At 30.3% G+C, this 27,686-nt stretch overlaps 1 protein-coding gene across 3 annotated transcripts in view; it reads right to left on the bottom strand.

Annotated features, from left to right (window-relative positions):
* Cadm2 (cell adhesion molecule 2) overlaps window positions 1–27,686 on the bottom strand; it is a 980,415-nt gene that overhangs the window by 65,586 nt on the left and 887,143 nt on the right. For 2 of the 3 annotated variants that reach the window (XM_063224757.1, XM_063224758.1), the window contains 2 exons: window positions 23,014–23,192; window positions 5,011–5,130 (listed from right to left, as the gene is read on the bottom strand). In XM_063224757.1, coding sequence (XP_063080827.1) covers window positions 5,011–5,130; window positions 23,014–23,192 — 299 coding nt within the window. The remainder of the gene's footprint in view (window positions 1–5,010; window positions 5,131–23,013; window positions 23,193–27,686) is intronic. The other variant, XM_063224759.1, reaches the window with a different exon arrangement.

Genomic DNA, 27,686 nt, shown 5'->3' with positions numbered 1-27,686 from the left:
GATTTTGAACTTCCTTGCCACTTTATCAGTGAGAAATAAATATTTGTTGATAAGCCATCTAGCATAATTTTTGTTATACAAACCCAAGTGAAACAGAACAAACAATATAAATACAAGACTTAAGCTGGTTTGTCAACTTGATTGATTTTAGCACTGCAAAAGCACACTTCTGGGAATGTCTGGTTGTATCAAGGAGTATCTGGTTGTATACCTTGCTTTGTATAAACAGTCTCTGTCCTCTTCTTTCTGGCAGGTTTCCCTGACTCTACTCCCATCCGACTTTAACTAAGCAATCGTACTCTACCGCAGCCTCTTCCCTGAAGTTTCTATCTAGAGTCAGCACCAAATCTTCTAAAAACATAAGTAAAAATGAATCACTTCAAGGAATTGTTGGTACCACAAATGGTGTATCAAAAAGAGAAAAGATGACTAATCAGCTGGAACCATTTTGTAGACAATTGTATACTCATTTTGCCTTTTGTTGTTGTTTGTTTGTTTGTTTGTTAGTTTTCTGGCTTCTTAATGCTACTCTGGTTAGATTTTTCTTGATGTTTGATTTCTGAAATGAAAACAAGTTGTTTTTTAACGCAATATGCACTGATGTTTTATTGTTTTAGCTCCATTATAATGACTAAACTACTTGAGATTATCAGGTATATGACAGTTTTTAAAATATGAAATAATAATTTCATCATTTTGAACTCTTGCGAAAAAAAAAAACAGATTTATATTTGGTTTAATAATTCATTTGAAAGCACGAGGTTGTAAGTTTGATTCCCAGTACAAAAAACAAATAAATAAAAATAGTTTATTTGATATTTATATAGATTGCATAAAAATTCATCACTGATTTCAAGATTTTATTTTGCTTCTGGCTACACTGAAATACATAAAATATGTGAATAGATTTACACTATATCTATTCATATGTATCAGGTTATTTCTAGGACATTTATAGTCTTACATGGACAGAAATAATTACCAAGGTTTAGCCTAAGAGTTTTTCTATTTTAAGTATAAAAGACTCGGGTATGAATACTAATGTTAAAAATCACAATAAACATGTAACTAATAATCTATGTCATTATATTTCCTATATGATTATTGAATTTTCAATAATATTATTATTGTAAAATTAAGTTGCTGAAATGATTCCTGAATTTTGACAGTGACTATAAAATAAAATTATATGTAAGAATGAAATATTTTGAAATTAAAATATAATAATATAATGCTTATATTATTAGAAATTATGTTACCTCATTCAGAATCATTTTATAAATGATTACATTTAACTTGTGGTTCTCATAATGACCTAATAGATATAATACACGTAAGAGAGCATATATCTTCCTTCTCAGTGATAAGCTTACCTACGCCATTGTTTTTCTTTTTTAAGAAATTGAAATTTTTTGAGCCAAAAATTAAAATGTGTTGCTGGAGTCGTGAAATGAACTGTTAATCTTTCCAAGAACAAAAATAAAATAAATACAGAGTGCTTGAATCCCATATATTCTACCATACAATATTTTTGTTTACCTAATATTTATTTCTTCATATATTTATTTTAAAAGCTTCAAATTTAAAAGAATAAGAGCAGTAACACTAAAGAATTCTCTAAGATTAAAAAAAATCTACCATTTTTTTTAGAAATAGAAGAATCTACCAATTCAAAAAATTTGCATGATGGAATTATACATAGTTATGCTTGTCTCAGCAAAATTAATAAGCAATCCACTGTAATGTATTGAGTACTTATTATATTTTATACTTGTTCCTATTATTTGTTATAATGATAGATTTAACCTAAATTTCTTTCTATATTTGGGTGTTCAAATTTTGTTCAATATCACTTTCAGTTGTAAGCTCTGGACTACCGTCTACCATAGTATATCAACAAAATAATAGCAAACTTGAAAGTATATTTTTGCAATAGAAAACCAGGCACTGACCATGTATAGGACCTAAGCTCCAGCCAGCATCAAATCATATTCACCTATGGCTAATGCTTCTTTAAACCATGCCTATAATAGTTAAAAACTTATCAATCCGTGTCCACATAAGGTAAGTGCCGAAGGTGACCAATCAGATCAATTCTATATTCCACTTTCAGTTTGTGCTGGGGTGGAAAATTTGAAACACCCTCATCTGCAATAGTTTAGATTTTTCCTTTTCTTTGAAGTTCCTCTCTCTTTAAACAAAGGATTTCATTTTAAACACATACTGAAGAGCTATGCAGTCTCAAGGTCATGATTTTGATGATGTGCATATAGTTTTATCCACTGTTTCATCTTGATTTCTAATATAGTCACAGCTCTGGTTCTTTAAATTTATTTTAAATTCAATCTTTGTCAAATCTAGAATGGAAAACTAAGTAGCAACAAGAATTGTGAAAATGTAAATGAAGACATTAATATATATTTATTTGTGGTCATTTATTAAGATACAAAGACAAATGTTATAGTTTATGAAATGTGAAAACATATCATTTAAATTTAATGAAATACATTATACATAGTTTATTTCAAATTCCTGAATGAGAGAAAGGACACGTGAGTGAAAAAGAATGTTTTCCAGGCTGAAAATATTTCTCATTTTTAGTTCTCAGGTTTTCTTAGGTAACATATAATTGCTACTTTAAATATAAAATTTCATAAATTTAGAACTTCTGTCCAAACATAATTGTATCTAAAAACTCAAATAGGTCAATTTATGAAACTTTATAAAAAATACTATCACATAAAAAGTATAAACTACAAAACTCACAACAACATTTATGAATTTATCCACTCCTTCAAGTGTCAGAACACTGATAATATAGGCAACCTTAGTGACTTGTCTTATCCCCTATGTTCATTAGTGATAGATTAAAAATGGAGATTAAGTCGACACTTTATGTCACTGCCACTATTTTTCCCTATAAAAGGATAATATGAGTTTCTCAGCTTACACATTATCTGATTTTGATATATTTTAAAGAATGTTATCTTTTGACTCCTCAGTAAAATAGAAGGAATAATTCATGTGTGTGTGAATGTGAAGGAAAATATAGATAAGAGTCTGGAGGATAGATAGGTAGATAGATAGATAGTTATTCCACAGATTCACACAGCTATACATTATTATGAGCTTATCTGCAGCTTATTTGTATGCTTGTTTTTGACAGATTATTATTTCTTTTAGCATTTTTAGTGCCATGTTATAAATTTCACAAAAAGCTGTATTAGAAAACCTGAAAAACAGAAATAAGTTTAGCAGAAAAATTAAGCAATCAATTTCATTTTAATAGACTACTTACAATGTAATAATTCAAGTTCTACTTAAAATTCATATGAACCAATAGAATAGATTATTGTTAAATTCATCCTGTTAATGATATATTTTTCTCTCATTTCACCTTATAATTTTTAATAAATATTTTTCAGAATTTTAGAACTTGCAATAGTACTATACATATAGCAAATACTCACCAAACATTTTTGAAGAAGAGAGGAACAACTGAATATTAGGCTTTTGTGTATAAATAAGATTCTTTAAAAGATATTTAAGTAAATACAATTATTCTTTTTTCTACCAACATGTTTTATTTATGCAGTTGGTATATATGCTATCATATTGCTATTATGAAATAATTATTTAAGTTACAATTTATAAAAATCTTTGTAGAATGTATCATATCAAAACAAAGAAATTCAGGAATGTTGAATTTCCTATTTTGTTACTTTTATTTTTATTATCTTTCCTCTCATTTGTATCAATGTCTATGCGATACATCTTTAAACTTTTCTCACTTGTAGACATCGCTCAAAGTTTTTCAATCCTATAAAAATAAGCCACTATTTATAAGAACTTCTTATTGCTACTGCCATCAAAATTGTTGTAATGTGTGCTCTCCTCTATAATTGATACCATTATTCTAAAATGACAATTACTAGACATTATAATAGGTATTTCTGAAGCAAGAGTTTGACAGACTATCAAAAATAACATTAAGACTAGCAACTTAATTTAATGTAAAAGTTAATAAAAAAAAAACAACAAAAATATTCCAAGTGAACAATTTTTAAAAGTAAGGAAAACTGATAAGTAAACATATACTTGGAAGAACTTAATTGTGTATGAAAAGTAAAATCTCCATGACTTCAAGTTAATTTGTTAAATTAAACATATATTAGTATAGCCAACATCACACAAAACACATGTAAGAAGGAAAAAGACATAATTATATAAAACATTATCTCTGACTGTTGCTTACATGTTATATTTAAAGCATTTTTATATAATCTCAGTATTTTTATTTCTTCTTTACTTATTAATTGCTTAATGACTGCTCAGGAATTTTGATTATATTTATGAACCATAATATATTTATGTAATTTGCCCTTAAGAATACTTCAATTTCTGCAACATTGTTTTCTCATTTTTGAAACAACAATGCTTAAGTGAATACTGAATCTAGAAATTACTCATGGAGCCAAATATTAATTTCTCGTACACTGGAAAATACTAGAATGTTCATTTTAGAATATTTTATTATTAGAGTAATAAGAGTCTCTTAAGAATTCTGTGTAATGACAATGACTCCAAGCACTATGTCCATTTTAGAACAAATTCAAAACTGTAGGTATGTTAATCTAATTGCAGAGGAATATCAAGCACATGATAATATCCTCTGATCTTAAAAAGCAAAAGCTACCTCTGCATTCTTGAACATCTTGTTTACATTTCAAGGGATGACAAAACAGTCCCATCTTCACATTATAAATCTGATCAACTTCATAAAGGTCCATATCTTTTATTCTATGTTCTGCAATATATTTAAATATTCACAAGTGACACTAAAAATGAAACTTATCATGTTTATTATATTTAAATAATTCTAGTTATGAGTAATTTACCTTTAATCATTAACTAAAATGGGTTTTCAATTATTTTACTTTTTTTTTTTGCAAAACCTCCATACCTCTAGTTATTGCACTTTCCAGGCTATAACAAAGAAGCATACTGTACCTCTTCTGCTGCTGGTTGTTGCAGATGTGGTTGTGCTGGTTGCTATGGCTACAGTGGTTGTGACTGTTGCAGTGGTTAGGGAGGGGATGAGAGTAGTGGGAGGCAAAGTGTTGGGAACATCTGGTGAGTGGAAAAAAAACAAAATATAAAACAAAATCATATCATGCAAACAAAAAAGAAATACAAATGATTCAAATAATACATACATATATTTCATTTAACTTTAGCACTTACAAGGTTGAACAGAATAAAGGGTACAAAACTGAACCACACAGATTCTGTCATTTTTTTCACTTTTTCATGCTCCATCACAAAGCAAAATCTTGGAGCTATGTTTGAGAATAAGTAGATTGTTTACACTATTTAAAGTGAAATTAAAATGGCAAGAATTCATTTGTTCACTGAGTCATTTGAAAAGTTTGACATGCAGTAGCAAATTACATATAGGTAAAACAAAAATAAAGCATGCTTTGTCAAAGGAGTAAACAAAGAAACAACACACACAGAAATAAACACATCACCACCATATAGGATTAAAGAAATGTTAAGAATGGATGTGTATATACATGTTAAATGCTTTTGGACTTTTGTCTTTTAGGGAAACAATGAAAGGGAATAGGATAAAAGCAATCTTTAGAAACAAATGAACAAACAAACAAAAGAAGCCAGTTGTTATTGTTGTTATTTTGTTTCTTCTGTTCTCACAAATGATGTTAATGTATATTTCACAGTCTGACAGTTCTTACCCCAAAAAGCTGGTAACGCCTTCTAACAATTTTGCAGTACCTAGGAGTCTTTAACATGTTTTCAGTCAACTAGCTTCTGAAAGTCCTACGATATATTTTAATATGAACACAAACTCAAGCTATAATTTTCAATCTGCAATCCATAGTTAGTTCAATAAAATTACTGATTCACAAAGAGAAACTATTACAGAACAAAAAGGATAGCTTACTGCTTAATGGACAAATCTTCCTTCCTTTCACTCAAACCAACAGAAAATGTGAGGACTAGAAAAGAGAGTGTTGAAAGAATAGAGACAGATTCAAGCTATGAAAACCTGAAGAAGATCCCCAGAGAGTCAAATCTTGTCTCGCCTGGTAAGGCATATCATTTACACAGTGAGAAAATTAGAAACAGTTCCTCAATTACCTATAATTACTGTGCTGGGGTTTGATTTCACATGTTTGTCACACAGTCCTTTATATGTACAGAGAGTTTGACAGATTATTTTGCTATTAAAAGGTTTCTTGTCAGTCTCTCTGTAAAAGTCTGTGAGTCACACCAAACATTTTCCAATCCTTTACTTCTGATAAATGGCCCTACTCAAGCTGCAGACTCTTCCTGCTGAATTCTCTGCATTTAAGACACCAGCAAGCAGCATGAGATCACGCTCTTATCTGGAGTATTGATGTTTACACCTGTTTTTGAACAGGGAAAAGGATTCCTGGACAGTCAAATTAAGAAAACAACCTCTGGAAATGCAGTTGTGTTACATTAATCACTAGAGAACGTGGTTATTGCCTGGAGTGTGATTTACCATATTCATAAAGTAAAATTGACTTTAACACCAATATAAATGAATACATATTATGCATATTTATCCATACCCTCACCTGCTAATTTTTAGAATATGTTATTTCATGCTCAGATTTCTTAAATAGTTTAGGAAAACATGAGATAATTAGCAGTTTCTAAATTTAAGAATAAACATGCTTGATTTTTAACTTACGGTTTTCCGAAATAGAAAACAATACATTTGCTACAAAAATTGTTTACTCATTAGAATCTCAAAATATACACATTAATAAATGCAAAGGTTTGTAAAATTCAGTCTGTCAAATATAAGATCAAAAAACAATATTAGTTTAAAATTTCATGTAAATTTCTTTGTACTACCGGAATTATCACAGATTGTAAAATATTAGACCATAGGCTAGAATAGTACTACTTTAAATATTATTCTAGTAAGAAAAATAGCTTTTAAATACCTACTGTATGACTTTATTATTAAAAACGGGAATGCAAGTAACACGTTTTTGTCCATTTGTTTATTTTAGTTTATTCAAAAGAGAATATTATTTTAATTTTTTATTCCATGTGGGAGTAGAAATTCTGAATTTCTGGGTCTATATATTTTTAAATATTTTATGTATGCATTCTTTTGTAAAACAAAATGTTTTCTAATTCCCTACAAGTGTCAATATGCATAAGCATGTGTTCTTTCCTTTGGAGTACTATACAAATAATTTTTGAAAAATGGGTTGTTGTAATAATTGAACCTCCCCAAAAGTTTTAAAATGTCAGATACAAATCTTTGTTGACAGGAAGTATAGATCTTGTTTCTTTCCACTACATCCTCTTCCACTCTTTCTTCTTAGATTCATGAGGTTAAAATCAGTTTGACTGGTAGCAACTTGGTAAAAGTGATTTGGCCACTATATAAATCAGATCTAGAAAGTGGCATCTCAAAAAGTAATCTCTGCCAGTCACTGCTATACACTGTTAACTGCCACTAGCTTATTTTTTCCCATGTTTTGGTACATTTTAAGCATCTTATACATTTCTAGTAATCGTGAGGTTTCTCCATCCTATTGCTTCTTTACATGTTCGTTCATATTTTTCGATTATTTTAACTGTATCGTGGGACAGTAAAAGCTGAAATAACCAAAATATTAAGTTACACAAGTTTCATTTAGTCAATTATAATTTTAAAATGTAAGTCTAGTTGGAATTGGATGAAATCACCACAAAGGCTAAAAAAATTATACCAAATTCTATCTTCTAATTAAACTTTCTATTTGCTATGTTTTTAGTCTCCTGGCTCTTGATTTGACAAATAATTCTTGAAGGAAAACATTTTTCTCACTTCACTTGTAAAACTCCTATTCTATTTATAGGATCAATGAACAATGTACTTAATAAATCTGTTATGGCATTTTTAACATACATTAATTCTAAGGGACCAAGAAAATAGAACGTACTTATATGGATCAACTATTATAGAAATAAAGGATTTATTTCTGTCAAAAAATCTGTTCTTATCTTAAAAATAAACACAATTTTTATTTTCTGAAGGTAAATTTTATGACCACAATCTACTTTTCGTTTAGTATTTTTATAATTAGCGCATGTTTAATATACATAATATACTTATTGCATTCTTTTTGGTACTCAGTACATGTGCGTAGCATATCTTTACCATTTACACCTGTATCCTCACTCTGTTCCTCTTCCACTTCTCCACAAAGTCTGCCTTTACATATTGTACTATTTAGCAACAAATATTTGTTCATCTTTCTGCTACATTAAAAGCACTGTGAGCCTGACTTAAGGCAGATACTTCCACATCTCCATATAAATGAAGTCTTTTCATTTTCATTTGATCTGAGACTTTCCAGGAAAGTATGCAGGACAACACTTATTGAAAAGCTTGTATTCAGTGGAAACTTACAAGTTAATACTCAACAGAAACACCTTTGAGTTTCCATTTTTGCATACACACGCGTATGCACACGTGTGCTCGCACATCCACACATACAAGAATTACAGAAATAGGAGGTTATCCAGTTTTCATCTAGAACACTTTTTTTAGCTACTCATTGTTACTCTTGTGGATGTAGAAATTAACATGAGATTTTTCTTGGAGTTCTCTTCATAAATCCAAATGTTCATGTGTTTAAGCAGAAATGTCAAAGGTCCAGGTTTAGATAATTAGCTTCACATTTTATTTAAACACTGATTACAAGAATGGTGTGATATTTTCTTAAAGAAATGGAAAGAGAAATGCTAATAGCAATAATTTGTCTCATTTTTATGTTAGCGAGAATCCCTTATGTTTAATATGCTATTGTTATTGGAAATAGAATAACAATATGGACAGGAGAGAAAATTCAGACCATCAATTTGTCCTTTATGAAAGTTCTTTTTTTCTATTTATTTAAATAATATAAATATAACAATTATTAATAAGCAATATGATCGTGCACATAAAAACAGTTTAGTGATAATTGGTTCAATATTTACTCAATGTCATTTTTAAAGCAACGTAAATGTTTTATATTGATAATATAATGTGATTAATATAACAGCAGTTTTGAGACATATATATACTTTTTTATTTCACAGATTGATATCATGCAATTAAGTTAAGAATATTTGAGCTGGGATACTTAAATAACTATAAATAAAATTAAAGTCAAGTTTATAGTATCACTACAAAATTTTATAAATATTAAAAATAGGAAATCATTTTTTAGAAAATTAACTATTCACATAATATTTTTGCCTCTAATTAACATGAAGTGAAAAGTTGCATTTTATTTACTTTTATTATCTCTTGCAATGTGTACTAATTTAATCATCTGTAATTATATTTCCTTGAAATTTAATAAATGTTATTACAAATATTTAATATACTATTTACATTTTATGAAAGAAACTAACTTTCATATATATTTTCTTTGATATTTAGGCAAAAGAAAAAAGAGTTGGAAATTAATGCATTATTTAGTGGATAAAAATATTTGAAAATTTGAACTAAACAATTAAATTCTACATGGATATTTCAGAGGCATTAGCAATTATATATAACTTACACAGACAAAATTAATTACAAGCAAAAGATTTCAATGTATCTTCATTATTAGCAATGAAGATAATTTTGTTGAAAATAAATGTGTTTGAATTCTATGTAACATATAAACAATTTTTGAATTATTAAGTTTCGTTCACAACATGTAGAAATATTAAACATTAATAGTTCTGAAATCCAAAACTATGATTATGTGGTTAAATTTATTGTCTTAGTAGAATAGCTCTCACTATATACTTACATATTATATATCATTATGTACTAAAAGAGCAAAACATAAAATAATTTGTAATTGTCGCTGTAATATTGTATAATTTCATAGGATTGAATGATTATTACTAAATTAAAATTATGTATGGTCTATAGAATATACAAGTATATGTATATATGAATTATATAATCCATACTATCCTATATTGGTATACAAATTACGCATATACATAATTATATGATTATGGATTACATAACTTATGTACAAGTATTTAGCTTTGTATGAGTTAACAATTTATATAATTTCATTTATATAATTTCATTTATATAATTTTTCCCATGTAATGTATTTGTAAGTATCGAACATCTTTTAAGGAATGAATTGTGAATCTCATGTAGAAACACAGTACAAATTTACCAGTTTTTTTAAGGGCAAATGTGAACATTTGTACTGATAGGACACTAAAAGATAATGGTTCCAAGGAATGAAAATCTGCTTATAATTTTTCCTATACATTATTTGAATTATACTTTTCATTTGTTACATATGTAAGGCACTCATAATGTGACAGTAAACTGGAGCATTTTAATGTATGAGAAAGAAGTAGTGAATCTAGGCAAAAGTGCACATGAGGCAGACAAATTCTATGTGAGGTGTAAAATGTTTTCAAAAAGTGAATGTTGTGGTACAAAATGGATGTTGTTTATTACAGGTTATTTCTGTAAAAACCTGATCTCAAAGCCACAATTTCAGCTTGAACAACATTGCTGAACAAGAAAAGTAAAATCTGTTTCTGAGTATCATGACTAATATTTATTGTAACATTTAATTCATCATCTCTCCTGCTCGGGCCACATGACTGTGATATGAAGAATTCCACCCACCATTGTGTTGAGGCAGCTGCTAACTGGGGATTTCCTGTGATAAGAGAGGCAGAGATACTCAGATTGTGTGCATCAGGCTTCTCTACTTCACATAGTACCAGTTAACATGAGAACCATGGTTAACCTCAGCTCCTGGGAGGAAATATGCTCCTGGCTCTAGTGTTAAAGGTTGTTTTACATATATTCGTGCTTTCATAACATTACAGTGCATCTTAAGTCATTACATTAGTTATTCTCTCTTTCAAGCGTCAGGCAACTCCTTGTTTAAATATGATTACATTTGTAAGTTGTCATCCAATATTGCAGTGAAATAACATCTTTCTCTACACTTTCATGCAATGCACTGACACCATTATACATGATTACTATATATTACATCACAATTGTGTTTACGTACATTTCACTGAACAAATAAGCTCAGCCTTTTTTTAAAATACTACTTTAGCTTAGAACAAGCATACTCTAATCCAAACCTTTGTTAGCTTTCAGTCATAGAATACTGGCAAGACTCAACCTCATTTCTACCTGGTCCGGGAAAATTGCCTCTTTCAATTTAAGTACCAACAAGTTTCTCTTCCATCCCAGTATCTATTGTACTTGAGCCACTGCTGCCCTCCCTCTTTTCCACCGGTGCCCATGTCTGTGAGGCTCACATCCTAACACACTTCACAGGCAGCTTGAGAGACACATGTATCCCACTAAGTTTTCCTTGCTCCTTTGGTGAAAAACATGTCAAAATACATATGTCATGTAATAGCAACATTTTAAAATTTGTACTAATTTTTCTGCTGAGTATATAAATTATATTTTTTAAAAGCTCATTAATAACAAAGGACAGATGATACGTCAAAGTTGTTTGTGAAATCAGTGGTTGAAAAATCAGAGTCTATAGTATTTATCTGACATTAAAGTAATTTGGCTGTATTTTTTGTGAATAAACATTAAAATGTTTACCATGGTACACTTCTTTGGGAACTAAGGAAACCTAGTTGAATTTGGCAGAAGCTTTATAAATGCTACTGCTGATAATAATGATAATATCAGTACATAGTGCATAAATTTATTATATATATATATATATATATATATATATCTCAAAAACAAAGTCTAATGTATAATATCTACAAAAAGTTTCCCTTTTTGTCATGTGCAAGATAAATCTTAGTACACCTTGCTAAGATTCATCAAATCTAAAACATTACTACAGAAAATAAAAATGCAATATTCTGAATAATATTATAATCTAGATGAAAGTTTTCAATGTTTTTCAAAGTGTGTATGCTCTGAATTATATCATCCAACAAAAATAATAGAAAAGTTTCCCTTTCTTTACATTTAATGAAGGGGAAAAAATGCATCTACACTTTGTTATTGGAGCTTATTAGAGCACAACTGATCCCGTATAACCCTGTCAGAATGAAATCAGTTCCAAGAAGCACTGTATACAATAAACTGTAGCGTGGGACAGCACCTTTTTTCCAGTAACGAGCTTTTCAGGTTAAAGGTAGGTTCTGTTCTCTACAATTGCAGTGTAGAATAATTTCTAACTTGTCAAGCTGTTTTGTTTTGTGGCAGTTTCTGTTTTTAAAAATGGCATTCAGAGTGGATTTTCGAAGCAAAATTAGGTTTAAAGAGCCCCGAGATGCCCAAGTTGCTTGTCTCTCTCCAAAGACTAGTGTTCAAATACGGAGATAAAGTGTTACTACATAGTCTAGAATGCATATGTTTAATTCCTTCCTGCTGCATGGTACCAACCTCTTCCACCTCAGGATGGTAACGAGGCAATCAACATAAACCAAGAGAGTATGAGCGGACACACTAAACCCTTAGAACTCTATGAATAATGGAAGTATTAAGGTATATCTTTTTGTTAGAAGGTATTCACATTTCTTTATGTTAAATTTATAAAATTCTTAATCTTTTTTTGCTAATTCCTTTGGCACTCGAGATAATAATAAGAGGAAATCTGCCTGTCTTTGCTTTTGCCTGAGCTAGAGAGGAACCAATCCGTTAAGCTACATGTAGTAGCCTATTTGAATTAGAGTATAAAATTTAATAACAATACAGAGACACATACTATATGATGGTCACCAGGTTGGACTCACACAGCACTGCCAGATTTTTTAAGAGCCATAAAGAAATCTCAGGTACCTCATAAAAAAGAACCTTTTGTAAAAAAAAAGATATGAACAAATTCGCTTCTATCTTTATGGTCACTTCCACTGGCTTCTCAGGCTAAAGGAAATATTTACACAAAATGAGAGGAAAGCTACTCTCAAAAAACAAACTAAAAATGATACAAAATCAACTGAGGTGACAATTACAAAATTTCTGAATTAAACCAATCTTTATTTGCAAAAAGCACTTTTTTTGGTTTTGGGTTTTGTTTTTTTTTTTGTTTTTTTTTTTTTTTTTTTTTTTTGTACCTGGGATCAAACTCATGACCTTATGTTTGCCAGGCAGGCACTTACACTATTGAGCTAAATCCCCAGCACCTTCATACAATAAAATTTAAATTAAGGTAAAAACATTTTGACACCAATGATCTTATATCCTTTATCTATGTCAATATTTGAGACTTTTTCTAAAAGAACTTTACTTACATCAAATGATTCTATGGCAGAATGTTATGTTATACCATTTTTTACCAATGTTAAATTAAACCTGAATATATAAATGAGCAGTGTGATGCTTAGGAAAAAAAAACCTGATTGATGACTCCAGATATTTTTACTTTTCTTATAGGCTCTCTGATAAAACAGAAGAAAGGCATTTTTCATATTATGTATTCTCTATGCTTTTATGGTTTATAATCTAAAATTAGAAGAGTTCAGACAAGACTATTTATACAAAACTTGTCAGGCCATATTTGGAACAATGATAGATCATAGTTGATTTCCTGAAAGAAAAACATTTTAGGTAAGAAAATTATATGCTTTTGAGTATGAATTTAAGAGATGTCAAGAATTTTAAAGATGTTGATTCAGATTCAAAATGAGGTGATGTAAACTTCTGTGTTGTGTTAGATTTTCTCTTTAAACTCTAAACTTGTGTGTCTGAAAATCTTAATGATGACCTTAATGAGAAAGAAACATCAGTGTTTAGGACACAAAATCAGGCTTACTCTCCACCCAAATTTAAATATAACATGCTATATTTAAAATCTGTTTTGACCTACTTATTTGATGCTGTTGTTCAGTATTCATGTTTCATTGTGTAAATGAGTAATTTAATAAATTTATACTACTGTATAGATTTTTCAATATGGAATTGACTAGAAGTTTTTCCCATGTTTATCTTTAATCCACTACTTATTTAACATACAATTCTATTAGAAAACAAAGTAGGTTCGAGAATCTTGAATTATGAATAACCTGCTCAAATTTTGTTGAGGGAGAAGTATCAGAAGATATATATTTTATAGTATGTATCAATTAGAAGGATTATACTTTGGTAAAATATTAACTTCATTATATGAATCATATTTTAAATGAAAATAATCTAGAAAGATTACCCTTGTTACTATTTCCTAAAATAGAATTAATGTATTAAACAATAGGTTTTAAATCTAGGAAGAGCGGGTCCTCTTAAACTGACAAATTTTCATTAAACTGAATTTGGAAAGCATTGCACAGAACTAATTTTAGTTGAAGTCTAACTTTGTCATACATGTTTGTTGTTTGCCGTGTGTTTAAAAGAAATGAACAGTATTTGAATACATTTATTATTGCGATAAATTATTAGGTAAATAAAAAGGAGAATTGGATAATATTTTAAATATTATTATTAAAATTACTTATCTATAATTTAAGAAAACTAACAATTTCTACTTGTATAAATTTTATGCATGAATATTAGTGGGCAGATCCACCTGGATATGTCTTTAAAAAACAATCCTAATAAATGGTAAGAATAATTTTAAGCAGAATAAACACCTTTTCACTTTTAAGACATTTAATATCTCTTCTTAATACTAGTTTATAATGTTCAGAACTCTCATAAGGACTGAAATTTTAATTTAAAAATGGTTATTCAATAAATGAAGCCCCATTTGGAAAGCAGTGAAAACAATTAATAACCTTTGAAGATTATTTTAATTTAAAATATGGTCCTTATAGCAATGTGAACATTATGCCAAAGTAAACATTGATAATTGCAGTTTCATATTCTCTTGTGTCTATATATTGAAATATTATATGTAATCATTGAGCCTTTAAAAGATCTTTGACAATGTATCACAGTGAGACATATGACTAAAAAAATCTAAACTTCCATTTTCATCAAATTGTTTAGGGATAGGTAGGACTATTTACTTTCTTATTCAGAATAGGACCTGAGTTCACCTGGTGAAGCACTTTCTGTACATTATTAAGAAAGTTCTAAACCAAATACTATAGTATTGTGATGCTATATGTATACATAGTTATACAGTCATTTGCTCTTAATGAAAGGGAAATATTTTAGGAAATATACATTTAGACAAACTTAGTATTTTGAGACAATAGACTATACTTTCAAATTTACATGGCAGAGATCAATAATTCGACAGTCTCGGATTAAAATAAGACTTATCAGGTGAATGCTGCTTATGATAAATCACAGCATACTGTTTTATAGTAATTTTTTTAAATAAGCAAAAGCCTTATACTCTATAGTGATGATAACAATGTAGTACAGCTAATATATAAATATATATTAGCTAATATGTAAATAAGCTATGCAGTCATCATCATTATTATCAAGTCCATAATTGTATAAGTCACATTCTTAACCCACTGGAGGACCATAGGTTAGTTTACATCAGCATTAACACATACAAGTGAGAAATGCCTTATGCTATGATATTTTGATGTTTTCAGGGCCATTAGGTGATAGCAAGTTTTCAGCCCCATTTTAATACTATAGAGCGTATCTGCAGCCCTTCACTGTACATTTGTACATATGTAATTTGTTTTAGAATCTAAGAACCATCCTTAATTCCTCTTTTCTCTCACCAACAAATAGGTGATAGCAATTCCTCTTTTCTCTCACCAGCAGATAGTTAAATATGTACATATATAACTAAATAGCTCAATATCAAGTAATAAATCTCCTGTAAAAAATAAAATGAAGTGACATGGGTTGGAAACTACTTTTTTTGTGTGTGTGCCAGGATATGTTTTCAAGGCAGGTACTTATGCCGCAGAATTAAATCCCTGGCCCTGAAGCTACTTTTGATAGTAGTTCACACGCAGGACCTCTCTAAGCAGCCTAATTTAATCTGAGATTTAAATGACAATAGGCAGACTTGGTAAGATATTCACGACAACATTTTCTTTTACTCATTGTATAAGCATTCATGCACAAAGTCCCTAAAAAGCGAATGACCTTGGTGTCTTAGAAGAGTTGAAAAGGACCAAAAAGACAGAGATGAATATGATCAGAGTGCTATGAAACATCACATATACAGGAAAGTAGTAGCCATATTAAATTGAGCTTTCAGAATAATGAGGATTTGGGTCTTACATTAAGTGTGATGGGATGCGTTTAGGTAGTTTAAATGGGAAAAGATGTGAAGAATTAAACAGTGGAAAGGTATATATTTTTGAGCAGTGTAGGAAGCAGCCTGAGGCTAGGGAATGTTGAAACAGGCCATTAGAAAGTGTTTCATTGTCTAGGACATAGAGAATGATCAAGAGAAATGGGCATATTGGAGCCCATTTTGGGAGCATACTGACAGAATTTGCTGGTGAGAGAAAAAGCGGAATTATGGATAGTTTTTAGATTCTAAAACAAGTATATGAAATGTTGTTCCATGTTTGTGAAAACTGCACTATAACAAGCTGCAAAGCAGATTTATTTAAATTCTATATTGTCTGTTTAGATATCCCTTTTTTTTCTGAAAACTATTGCCGATGTTTTCACTCAAAAGCCACCACATATTGCTTGAATTCTTGAACACAGGAGCCAATTAATGCACATATAGGCAAGTAGAAGTACTCTGCATTTATGCAAAGATACAGCCAAGCCTTATTTCCATATGATTCTAGATGGCCTGAATGACATGAATGCTATCATTCCATTGACTGAGCTATAATGATACAGCTAAGAGAATAGACGACACAAAAGTGCAAGAAAAGATTATGCTGTATGATGAAATTTTTGAATGATGTACTCTTTCCTCTCTCAGACAGGAACAAAGGGTTTTTTTTTTTTCCCCCTATCTGTATTTTAGTGAGGGGTCCAACCAGAGCTACAGGGACATTTATTTCAAAGTGGTGGATCCCCATGAAATTTTTACTGTGAAGGCTGAAACCTTAATTTATCCACTTCATGCTCATCTTAAAACGAAGACGTGGAATCCAGCTCCCACTCTGTATTGAGTACGCCCACACATCCGCCCTTTTAAATATTTTAAAAAGCCAACAGTATCCTTGTCACCACTGTTTTATTCTATCGCTCTTCTCTCTGCAGAGTTCAGCAGAGTATTCATCCAGTCAGTGGTACGCCTTTCCTACGGGCATCTGAGCTTTGCCTGTGTATTCATGTCCAGAAATGATGCGTTTTATCTCAGAGATTAAAGAAAGTACTGTTTTAAGAATCATCCAACTTGTTACTGCCTGGAAACTCTCAACCAGAGATGAGAGCAGCAACCATAGAGCACTTCCATTAGCGCGCTGTTTGGTGCTCCATATGGATGTCTTTTCAATCCTTTTCTTCCTACACCATATATTTTCCATCTATGCTTCTAAAGAAAGCTGCTCCAAAGTAAAAACCCTCATTATGAATACACAGAGTTAATTTACCAACTGGTAGGTCTGTTGCTAAGAGAGGGAACAGATTTTAGTTAAATCCCTTTTTAATGTTTCCTAGGCTATACATCTGTCCATTATCCATGCTTCTGATTCATGCCCCACACCCACTGATATGAGTTCAAATATTCACTCTTTTATTCCATCATTATCTGAAGGATAACTTTGCCTAATATTATAAATGAAGAAAAATATTCACAGTGCTTCCAAATGTTTTGTTTCTGGATAATTATAATAGGAAATTCCTGTTTAAAAAAAAAAAAAAGCTTCCAATTGTTAGTATAGTTTCACATTTTTTGTGAAGCACAGTAATACTGTTTTATTTTATTGTAATGAGTGCTTATTTATTTCTAAAATATTGCTAATCATGATATCAATATGTGGAAGATATTTGACCTTGTAATAAATATTAGTATTTTATGCCTTATGATTATGTCTATAATCATTATGGTTGCTTACTTATATGATGATATAAGTTTAAATACAAATTTAGAATATTATCTTATGATATTCCTAAACTGTTTCAAAATTATGGCAATATTCATGCATATGTGTTTTATCTTGCTAAACTGAAGGTAAAGGCCTAATGATCCTAAAGTAATTGTATTTATTTTGTGCATACAGGTGAAGTATTTGGAAGAGACAACACTTATATTAGAAATGTTCGTTAAAGTTAAAAAGGCTACTCTCCATGACTCAAATAGGTTACCATTCATGGTAAGCAAGTTAACCACAGTGAAGAATCAGCACTCAGCGTGGAAAAAGAATTGGAATTGCCATGTGTCTAAATGAGATATATGCTGAAATGAAGTAAAATTTGAAAACTAACTTCCATCTATAATGAGTCTGCATATATGCCTGTGTAGATTTTCCCATTTGAATATTTTTTACTATTTCTTATTAATAAAACCTGAGCACAGTAACAACCTTCTTGTTGTTTAAAGCTCAAAAAGCACATTTAATAGCTTAATATCATTATTTTGATAAGGGAGCATAAATGTCCCAGGAATCATATTTTCTTATTATCTAAATTTTTTAAAATTTAAAGTATACCTTTTATAATTACTCCTACTAAATAACAACAACATGTGACAATCCTATGTGTATCTTACTTTTGAAGATAGTTATTAGGGGAACATTAAAAATATATAATACCAAAATTTTCACCAGCATCTATTTTAATAGAGATAGAGATGAAAAGATATTCATAGATGAACACCATACATACAAAGTGATATTTTAGAGATAGCAACTGTGATAAACTGATTGACAGTACAGAAATGCAAGCAAATTTTTATTCTATTTTACTGTACACTATCATAATATCAGGGAGAGTACAGATGCAATTTTCTAAGAAAAAAATTAATATAATGCCAAAATGCAGAAACGACTATAATGGCTAACTTCAAAGGCAGAGAAACAAAACCTAAGATAATTAACTAATTAATTCTCTAAAATCTTATTTATTCAATGAAAAAATAATGGATAGAATAAGTTACAGAAGTAAATAACATTTTTAATACTTAAATTGGAAGAGAGAAGAAGTATATCATGGAAAAACTTTCTGGACTATTTACCTCGACCTCACTGTAACTGTCAGAAAACAGTTCTCCACTGACTCTCTAATGTAACTCCATGGCCCTAGCTAGCCTGCCATCTTTGCCTGTGATGATGTAACTACTGGTGGAAAGAATTAATGAGCCAGTGAGTCTTTCTATTTGGATTATTGTATATTTTTAATATCCTTAGGAGGGCACTGTGACCAGAAGACTTACAGAATTCTGATTTCTTTGTTTGCCTTATAGCTGTGTTTGGAAATACGGTTATAAATGTCTCTAATATGAGTTTAGAGGGGAAAAAAAGCAAAATGTAGAAAGTTGAGACATAAGTTTCAGATTTGGAGAAATGTGTTGGTATATGTTTGTCTTTCTCTGTAGAAAACTTAGAATTTTCTAAGTCTGAAGTATTTCCTACACTTTCAAAGGGAAATTTTAATCCGTTGATCACAAATAAGGTTAGACTAAGGTTAGACTAAGGTTAATGGCAATTCCTTGCGTGACAAATAGGTATCTGCTATGCTATTCATCACAAATGGATACATATCTAGATAGTCTTTTGTTTGTGGTAGAGATATTTTAGTTAAGTCTTCTGAATTAGATGTTGTATTAGAAAAACAAGGTTGATTACAACTTTTTTCTTGCTCTCTGGATTAATAATTTACTAGAGTTGAAGTTTTAACATTTTCCCTATTTTAACATTTTCCCTTAGCAAAAATGTAGTATGTTCTCATTTTCCAGTAATGTTAGTGTAGTTTATGGTCTGAATACTATTCAGGGAAGATTTGTTTCAACAAATTGAATGTAAGTCTTCAGGAAGTCTTGAGGTTGAGATGGCCTTTGTATAATAATGCTAGTAACATTATAATGTTAGTTAGATTTATTGGGTGTCTACCAATCTGGTGTAGTGGTAGATACATTCATTTAAGATATATGTTATTCCTTTGTGAAGAAAGCAGTTCTATTATGATTTTTTGAAATTTCAAACACTTAGACTACATTTACAAACTGTGGTTGTCTACGTGATTGTGTGATTAAGTTAGCTTTTTTTACTTTGTGTTATAATTATTTGAGTTCATGAATTCTCTTGCATTTAAACTAAAACTTCTTACATACCATTCACCTTTGCTTCATAGTGTCTGTACTCAAAAGAAAATCACTAAATATCTATCTGTTGAACCAATGAATTGTTCTCTTGATCAGTTATCTAATGAGAACATAATAGTTCAGAGAAATATAACTATAAACATCCATAATTATTAATGTAAGTGCTTACCTCTCTTCTAGTGAAACCTCTAAATTGTAAATATTAAATAGCTAATTTTATTTTATCTTACGATTGTTCTTATGCTGTCCTTTGTTACCCTTTTCATTGATGGTGAATTTTAGACTAGCACTTTTATTCAACCATCTGTAGTCCTAATGCTAAAATTTCAATGATGTATTTAAGAAGAGGAGAATTCTTACATTAGAGGTCACAAAAAAATCAGCACTAATAACAAGCAAATATGGCAATATTGAAGTAATGCATTTCCATGAACATCTAAAGAATAAAATGTAACCGTTGATGGTATCTAGATAACAGATGATTTCACAACAAATTCCTCAGACTCTATCACGTTAAGGATCAGTAGAATCTAGGCAACTGTATAGACTCAGCCATGAGTCTCAGTTCATGAAATATCCTTTATGCTACAGATATATTAAATTATCACGCTAATGTAAAATCAAAGTTGGTGTAAAAGATGAAAGGGTAAAGTTCTCACAAATGATCACTTACCACTCCATTCTGAAATGCATACAGCATTTATTATAGATTGAAATGCCACTCAAATTTCGTCATTTAGAATGGTTTGGAACAGTCAAACCATTAACTGAAGAGAGTAGCTTTTATATTTATACAACCAGTGACTAATGAAACATTATACTCAGTGAGCAAAGGGGAAAAAGAACTTTAGTTTGTAATGAACCCAATTGGAACCCTTTTTAAACACGGTGTAATGTGGTTTCACTGTTTCATTGAGCCTCTCATTACTTGTGTCAATAATCCTAGGTAAACTACTGTTGAACTTCACAGCATTTATCTAGCAGCATGAATAGCATTAATCTATGGGGTGCTTTTGATGAATTGGAGTTCAAAAAGCAAAGCCAAAAATGACTTCTTACGAAGTGCTTAGAGAAGTATTTATTAGAAATATGTCAACTGCCAGCTACCTACATGTAGCTTGGCTATTTAGGAAGCCATGCTGTTGACAAGCTTACAAACAGTGGGAAAGTATGAATTTTCTCACTGGATTTACTTTTAAAAAGTGACATACTTTTTATCTGAGTATATTATTTCTTTTGTCACTTCTTTTCTAATTTTCTATATTTTTTATGTTTTGTTGTTTTCAATGCAATGTGGCATGCTATAAAACATGCCCCTTGGTTGTCGGAGACTGTTATGTGACAGAGTGAATCGGATAAATTAAACTTATGCGACCACATGTTCTAAACACCCAGATGACCTAAAGCAGAAGCACCTCTTGGATCCTGCCTTAAGATTTGAATTTGTCTTCTGACACACCCAGGGATTTTTACATTTGCTCTGCACAAAGGATTGCAGGGATTGTCTACATGGGTTTACGGCAATAATTCCAATTTTCCCTGCTAATCCTGTAAGGTTAATCTTTTTCAACTTTGAACTTTGTACCTTCTTGAGATACTAGAATTTAAATTTGGCACTATCATTTTCTACAGATTTAAATGTGGAGAAAATTCCTGGATTGCCCTTATTTGCCTACCACAGAAGTGTGATATCAAGAATATAAAGATTTTGTAAAACTGATTTAAACATAGTCAACCTATATATTGACTTCGTAATTTTTTAAAAATATTTGCCTGCATCATAGCAAAATAAAGATTTTGAAAAATATATGTCAGACTAATTTTCTCTAAAATAAAATATCTTTGCCAGGATTAGGATTGATGCCCCAAGCTTTTTTTTTTTTTGAAAACTATAAAACTAATCCGTAATTCTTATAGTATTCCATTAGATTCATGGAAAAAATAGCAAATAATGCGTCCTTTTCATTATTTTTATGATCCAGTGAATTTATTAGAGAGTTTTTTTTTATATAATACTGCTTATACTATTTTAGTAGTAGAATAAAATAATGCTCTTGAAAAGTTTTTTCTAGGAAATATGTGAAAGAATTGTTATATTCTCTTATGGGTTCTTTTGGAGATTCATAATGTGTAACCACATACAAAATAAATGGTTATAAAAACTGAATTTAACAATCCTGTCTAATTTTATTTGCTGCAGAATTTATCAACCTCATAAAAACTCAACTTCCTCTAACAGCATGTTAAAGCTATATTATTAATAACTACTCTGAATTCTGAAGGTTGATAAAAATGGTGATTCTTTTCACTCATGGGTATTGATATTTCTTTTCATTTTGTTATACATCAGCAAGTTATGAGATAATTTCTTTCAGGAAGAAAAAATTACAGAAATTTAAATTTTTATTTATAAGAAATTAATCATTAATATTTTATACATAGCTCTCCCTTTGCCAGACTTCAGTACAAACTAGCTTTTATAAGTAGCCATTTATAGCATAAAGTATATATTTATAACAGAAAAGAAACTTTCTTAAGGATAATAGTTTTCATTATTTTAGGTTATGACTAAAAACATTTATTAATAATATCTGAAGATAATTATTAATATAATGTAATAACCATCACCAAAATATTAAATAAATATTTAGAGGAAGCTTTTTGAAAAAATGTATATTGTGGTTTTTTTAAATCACTGAATTGGAACAATTAGATGAAATATTTGGAAATATATTTATGAGAAGTCCTGAAAAAAAATAAAAACCTTTTCAATTTTACTATTCTAAAGACTTTGACAAATTTCAACCACTTTCAGGATCATTCATTCTTGCACGTCTAATATTTTCAGAAAGGTACTCACCATGTACAATGAGGACATACTCTGCACTGCTTTGGCCGATGGTGTTTGTGGCTTCACACCGATATGTACCATTATCCGTTTTGTTCAGGAAAAGAATGTTCAACTCCCTACCACTCACGACCATTCGATCAGGGTCTGGCAATTCTCCACCATCTTTTGTCCACAAAACAGGTTCTGGCCTAAAGGATTCAGACATGCATATAAATAGAAAAAAGCAAATATTAGATATTTTGTGAATTAAGTGAATCATCCTCTACTCACTCAAAGGATTTAGAGTTATGGCAAATACATTTTAATTTTAAAAAATCATCAGTTCATGTGTGTAGTACCTAATGGTTATATTCATCATGGGAAGTTTGATACCCATACATAAGGCATCTTAATTCTTTTTAGTTTCCTTTCCTTTCAGCTCTCCCCCATCCCTACCTCCAAAATAGATATTAGCACTAAGACACTAATGAGCTACTCCTTGCAAAGCCACTGCTGGTGCCCTGCTAGCTCAGAGGCCTGTTGCTAATAGTTTCAACCTCACACTGAAGAACTCCTCCTGGACTACTAACAAATTGGCTTCTGAAGTGGAGAATGTCCCTGGGACTGGACCCTGGAGGATCTGACACAACCTCCAGTTGCTAATGTCAATATTTAACTGAATTATAGGTCATTCTAGGGGTGTCCTGGAATAACTGATTGTTAATTTAAAAAAAAATTAAAAAGCTTGTATTTTTATGACCAAGGTGAAATGTGTGTGTGTGCATGTGTGTGTGTGTGTGTGTGTGTGTGTGTGTTAGTATATATTTGTAATACACATGTCTGTACTCCTTGTTTTAATTTGATACAGGCACACAACTCCCTGTTTTCATCCGCCTGTCTTCACCTTGCTCCCTACTCCCTCCATTCTGCATCCCACTGGGGAAGATCCATCTCCTTATCTCCTATCTTCTACATTTTATTCTTTATTTATAATGTAGATTTTTTCATTCAAGTGAAATATTTAATAACTCAGCTTGTGTAGCCAATTCATTTCATTCAACATTATATTTGCAATGTACATCATCCGTCCTATAAGTAGCTTGAATCTGTCTATCCTTACTACAGCAGAGCAATACTCCACTGTGTGCAAAACCAATTGTCTGCATCCATTCATCAACAGGTGGACACACAGGCTGCCTACAAGTCAACTACTATGAATGGTATGGCAACAAATACAGCGATGCATGCATGAATTGTAGTGTATTACTATAAAATATTAAAATATTTGCTTTTTTAATTATCTTTACAAAGAGAAAATATAAAGAAGAGAAAACAACTAGAACTGTAACCATGAACTTTCTTTAAATAGTTATATAATTAGAAATGAAGAAAGTATATATATTGAAAAATTTGCAAAATATAATTTATAACATTTCAATTATATTGACAATTTCATTCTCATAGTATCTTTGACAAATTCAAGCCATTAATACTCTATAACTTGCTTCATGTAATTTAATGATGCTGATTTAATTTTGAATTTACTAATTCGTATTTTACAATAGGATGAACTTTTAACTTGCATATACTTAACATCTCTTGAAGAAGCAAAATAGGTAAAATGAAACTATGATTTGTAGACTAATAGAAATAGTTTTTTTCTATAAAGCCACATACAATCAATAAAAATAAAAATTATATTATATTTAAATTAAATTTAAAATACTCATCTTTATAATTCTACTCAAAAGATTCAGTTATTCTATTCACAGACAGTGTTTTCTAAAAGTTGGAATTTTTAAGTGCACAGAGATACAATTATAGACATATGACTATGTATTTTCATACACAGAAAACTAACACCCCAAATCCAAACTGTCATGATTTTTCTCTACTGGAGTTCACAAGCTGTCACACGCAACTAAAGCGCATGGCTGTTTAGTTATGTAATTAAATTTAAGTATGCATTTTTAATTGTATAAAAGCATAAAAGTCTTAATAAATTATTTAATTTGCAGTTTGTTTTAAAACTTTTTAAAAAATGATCAAAGAAACAAAAAACAAATTCTGCCTAGTGAATTCCAGCACTCAGGAGGCTGAGGCAGGAGAATCTTTGCGAGTTAGAGACCAGCCTGGGCTACAAAGTGAGCTCAAGGTCAGCCTGAACTGCATACCGGAGACCCTGCCTCAAACAAACAAACAAACAAACAATAAATAAATAAATAAATAAAAGACCAAAAAAGAAGATACCATGATGTAAGTTCTAGAGGCAAGGAATTGCATCTTTGAATTCTTGATTTTCTTCTGTGTGATAATTCTTCAAGGTGGCACAAGAGTTAGCATCCTATGATGCAGTGTTAGTGAAATGTAAGAGTTTATGCATAGATTATGAAGAGCCCACGCATATTCCTAACTAGTAATTAAAATGTTCAAGGGGCTATGGATTTAGCTCAGCGGCGTAAGCACCTGCCTTGTAAGCAGGCGGTTGTGAGTTCGATCCCCAGTACCGATAAAAATGAAAAAGACAAAAAAAAAAAAAAAAAAAAAAGTTCAAGTTTCTTAATAGCACCACAAAAATACCGAGTGTTTTACCACATCTTGATACATTTGTGTTTCATCTTAATAAAGAAAGCCTCTAAGCTTTTCCTAATTGGAACATTAAACTGATTAAGTACCTGGCTCCAATGAATAACAATCTTCCCTACTATTCAGCATCCAAAAAAGAACATTGAAAAAGTGGTTCCAGTCTACAGTTTTAGTGAGATAAAACTGAAGAAATATAGAAACCAGACAAAAAAGTACAAGTGGAAACAGCATAAGATATTAAATAATAACCTACAATTCTACAGTGAGAAGAACAATGTAGTCTATACATAAAGACCACTTTTAAAGCCCCAAATAATCAGGAGTTGGAAATTTTTACGAGATGAAATTTGATTGTATTTTTATATGACATATATAGGGGTAAAAAATTTTCAATTTTTTATATACCTGAAGAATTTTTTTTACTTCCTAGAGCAACAAGAAACAAGAAAATAAAGCAAAATGAGTAACCAATATACATATACATTTATTCTCATATTTTCTAAGATATTGGCAAAGAATTTTCAATCTTTACAGATATTTTAAAATATTTACTCAGTGTTTATTTCTAAAAGAAGATTTTTCAGTATCTCTCAAAACTTATGTATAAATTAACATAAGAAGGAATTACTGTAAGAATTTTAGGCCGACAATTTATTCAATATCTTGATTCAGATTAGTAATCAAGCCAAATTACTAATTTTAGCCTAAATTCTTTGTCTTTTGTGCATTGCTTCTGTGAGGTTAGCTCATAGTAACAACTTATTCTGAACTTTCGGCCTATACATAAGATCTTTTACTCTATAGGAATTGATGGAAAAGCAGTGTTTTCTTTTGTAGCTCTCATCATCCTTTTTAGGCTCATGCTGAGGGAAGAGAATAGAACACCAGTAATTCAGTTATGGAAAATTAGTCCTGTAATTCAGGGCTGCTGAGAAAAGAATTATCCTGCTGTTTTTGTAGAAGGACAGATACACACCACTAAGGGGACTCTGGAACACTCTGCACTCTTACTCTTTTCCTAAGTGGTGAAATCCCCACTGAGTTCTGTATTTTCCCTTCATTTGCACAGGATATTTTGGGTTCTAAAATGAAAATTAGCTTTATGAAAATAAAGTTTACTTTTCTGGATGAAGGAAAAAAGTAAGAAACTGATATAATAGACATACGGTTCTAACTCAAAAGGAAGATAAAGGAATACTTATATTTTTAATTCATTTTATTCAAGGCAAAGTTTGAAGTTCTACTTAGAATAATTTAGGTGTCATATAACCATGTGAAGAATCTACTCACTTTCCTTAAGTTTGGAAATTCTACAGGTGGGGAAAAGATACAACTGAAATTTAATTGTCAGAAAGACTTTTTAAAGAAGTAATTACTCAGTTGTCTGTGATATTTTTCCTGAAAGGTGAAAAAAAAGTTATATCTTTCATAAATATTATGATATCTTTCATGCTTTAAGTAAAACACTGTGACCCTAATATATATTAGGGTCTTACCACAGACCTTATGAAAGAAACAGTTATTGATTAGTATCCTTAGATATGGAAAGATTTTTGACAAGCAGAATAGAAAGAGCTCAATGCAAGAAAATTTAGTGTCCTGGTTTGTATATTCACGTTCTAAAGCCAATAGTGCTCAGTACATTAATTTAAATATGGAAGAAAAATAATGAGTTTAGTAGATGAAATTGGTATAATTTAAAAATCCCAAGTTAGGCAAGGAAATAAATTAAAAGAATTTGATAGAATAATTGAGTTGGAAAGTATAAAAACAAACTAAAATGTATGTTGACAACAAAGGCAGAAACAAATGTTCATAACTAACATTTCAGGACATAGTTTGTATTTAAAAAGTTAAACTCAAATGTATTAGTTTAGTATAAGCAGAAAAATGATGGTGTCACTGATATTGAAACATGACAAAATGTTGTAGGGAATATTCTGGTCACAAAGAGGAACTAACCAAAGGCAAAGAAATAAGAGTTTTGAGTAGAAAAGTAGGATGAAAGTCCATTGTTTTAAATAAGGAATTCAGGGCTCAGAATGATCAGCTGACAATTTTAAGCTTTCTCCCCCCAAAAAATATTTTATGGCTTTTTATAATTGTGTGTCTTGCTT

Source organism: Cavia porcellus, unplaced genomic scaffold (genome assembly GCF_034190915.1).
Source record: "Cavia porcellus strain 051 isolate PalLab524CR breed Dunkin Hartley unplaced genomic scaffold, mCavPor4.1 scaffold_15, whole genome shotgun sequence".
NCBI lineage: Eukaryota > Metazoa > Chordata > Mammalia > Rodentia > Caviidae > Cavia > Cavia porcellus.
The sequence above is the reverse complement of the archived record's forward strand: the minus strand, read 5'-3'. Positions and strand labels throughout refer to the sequence as shown.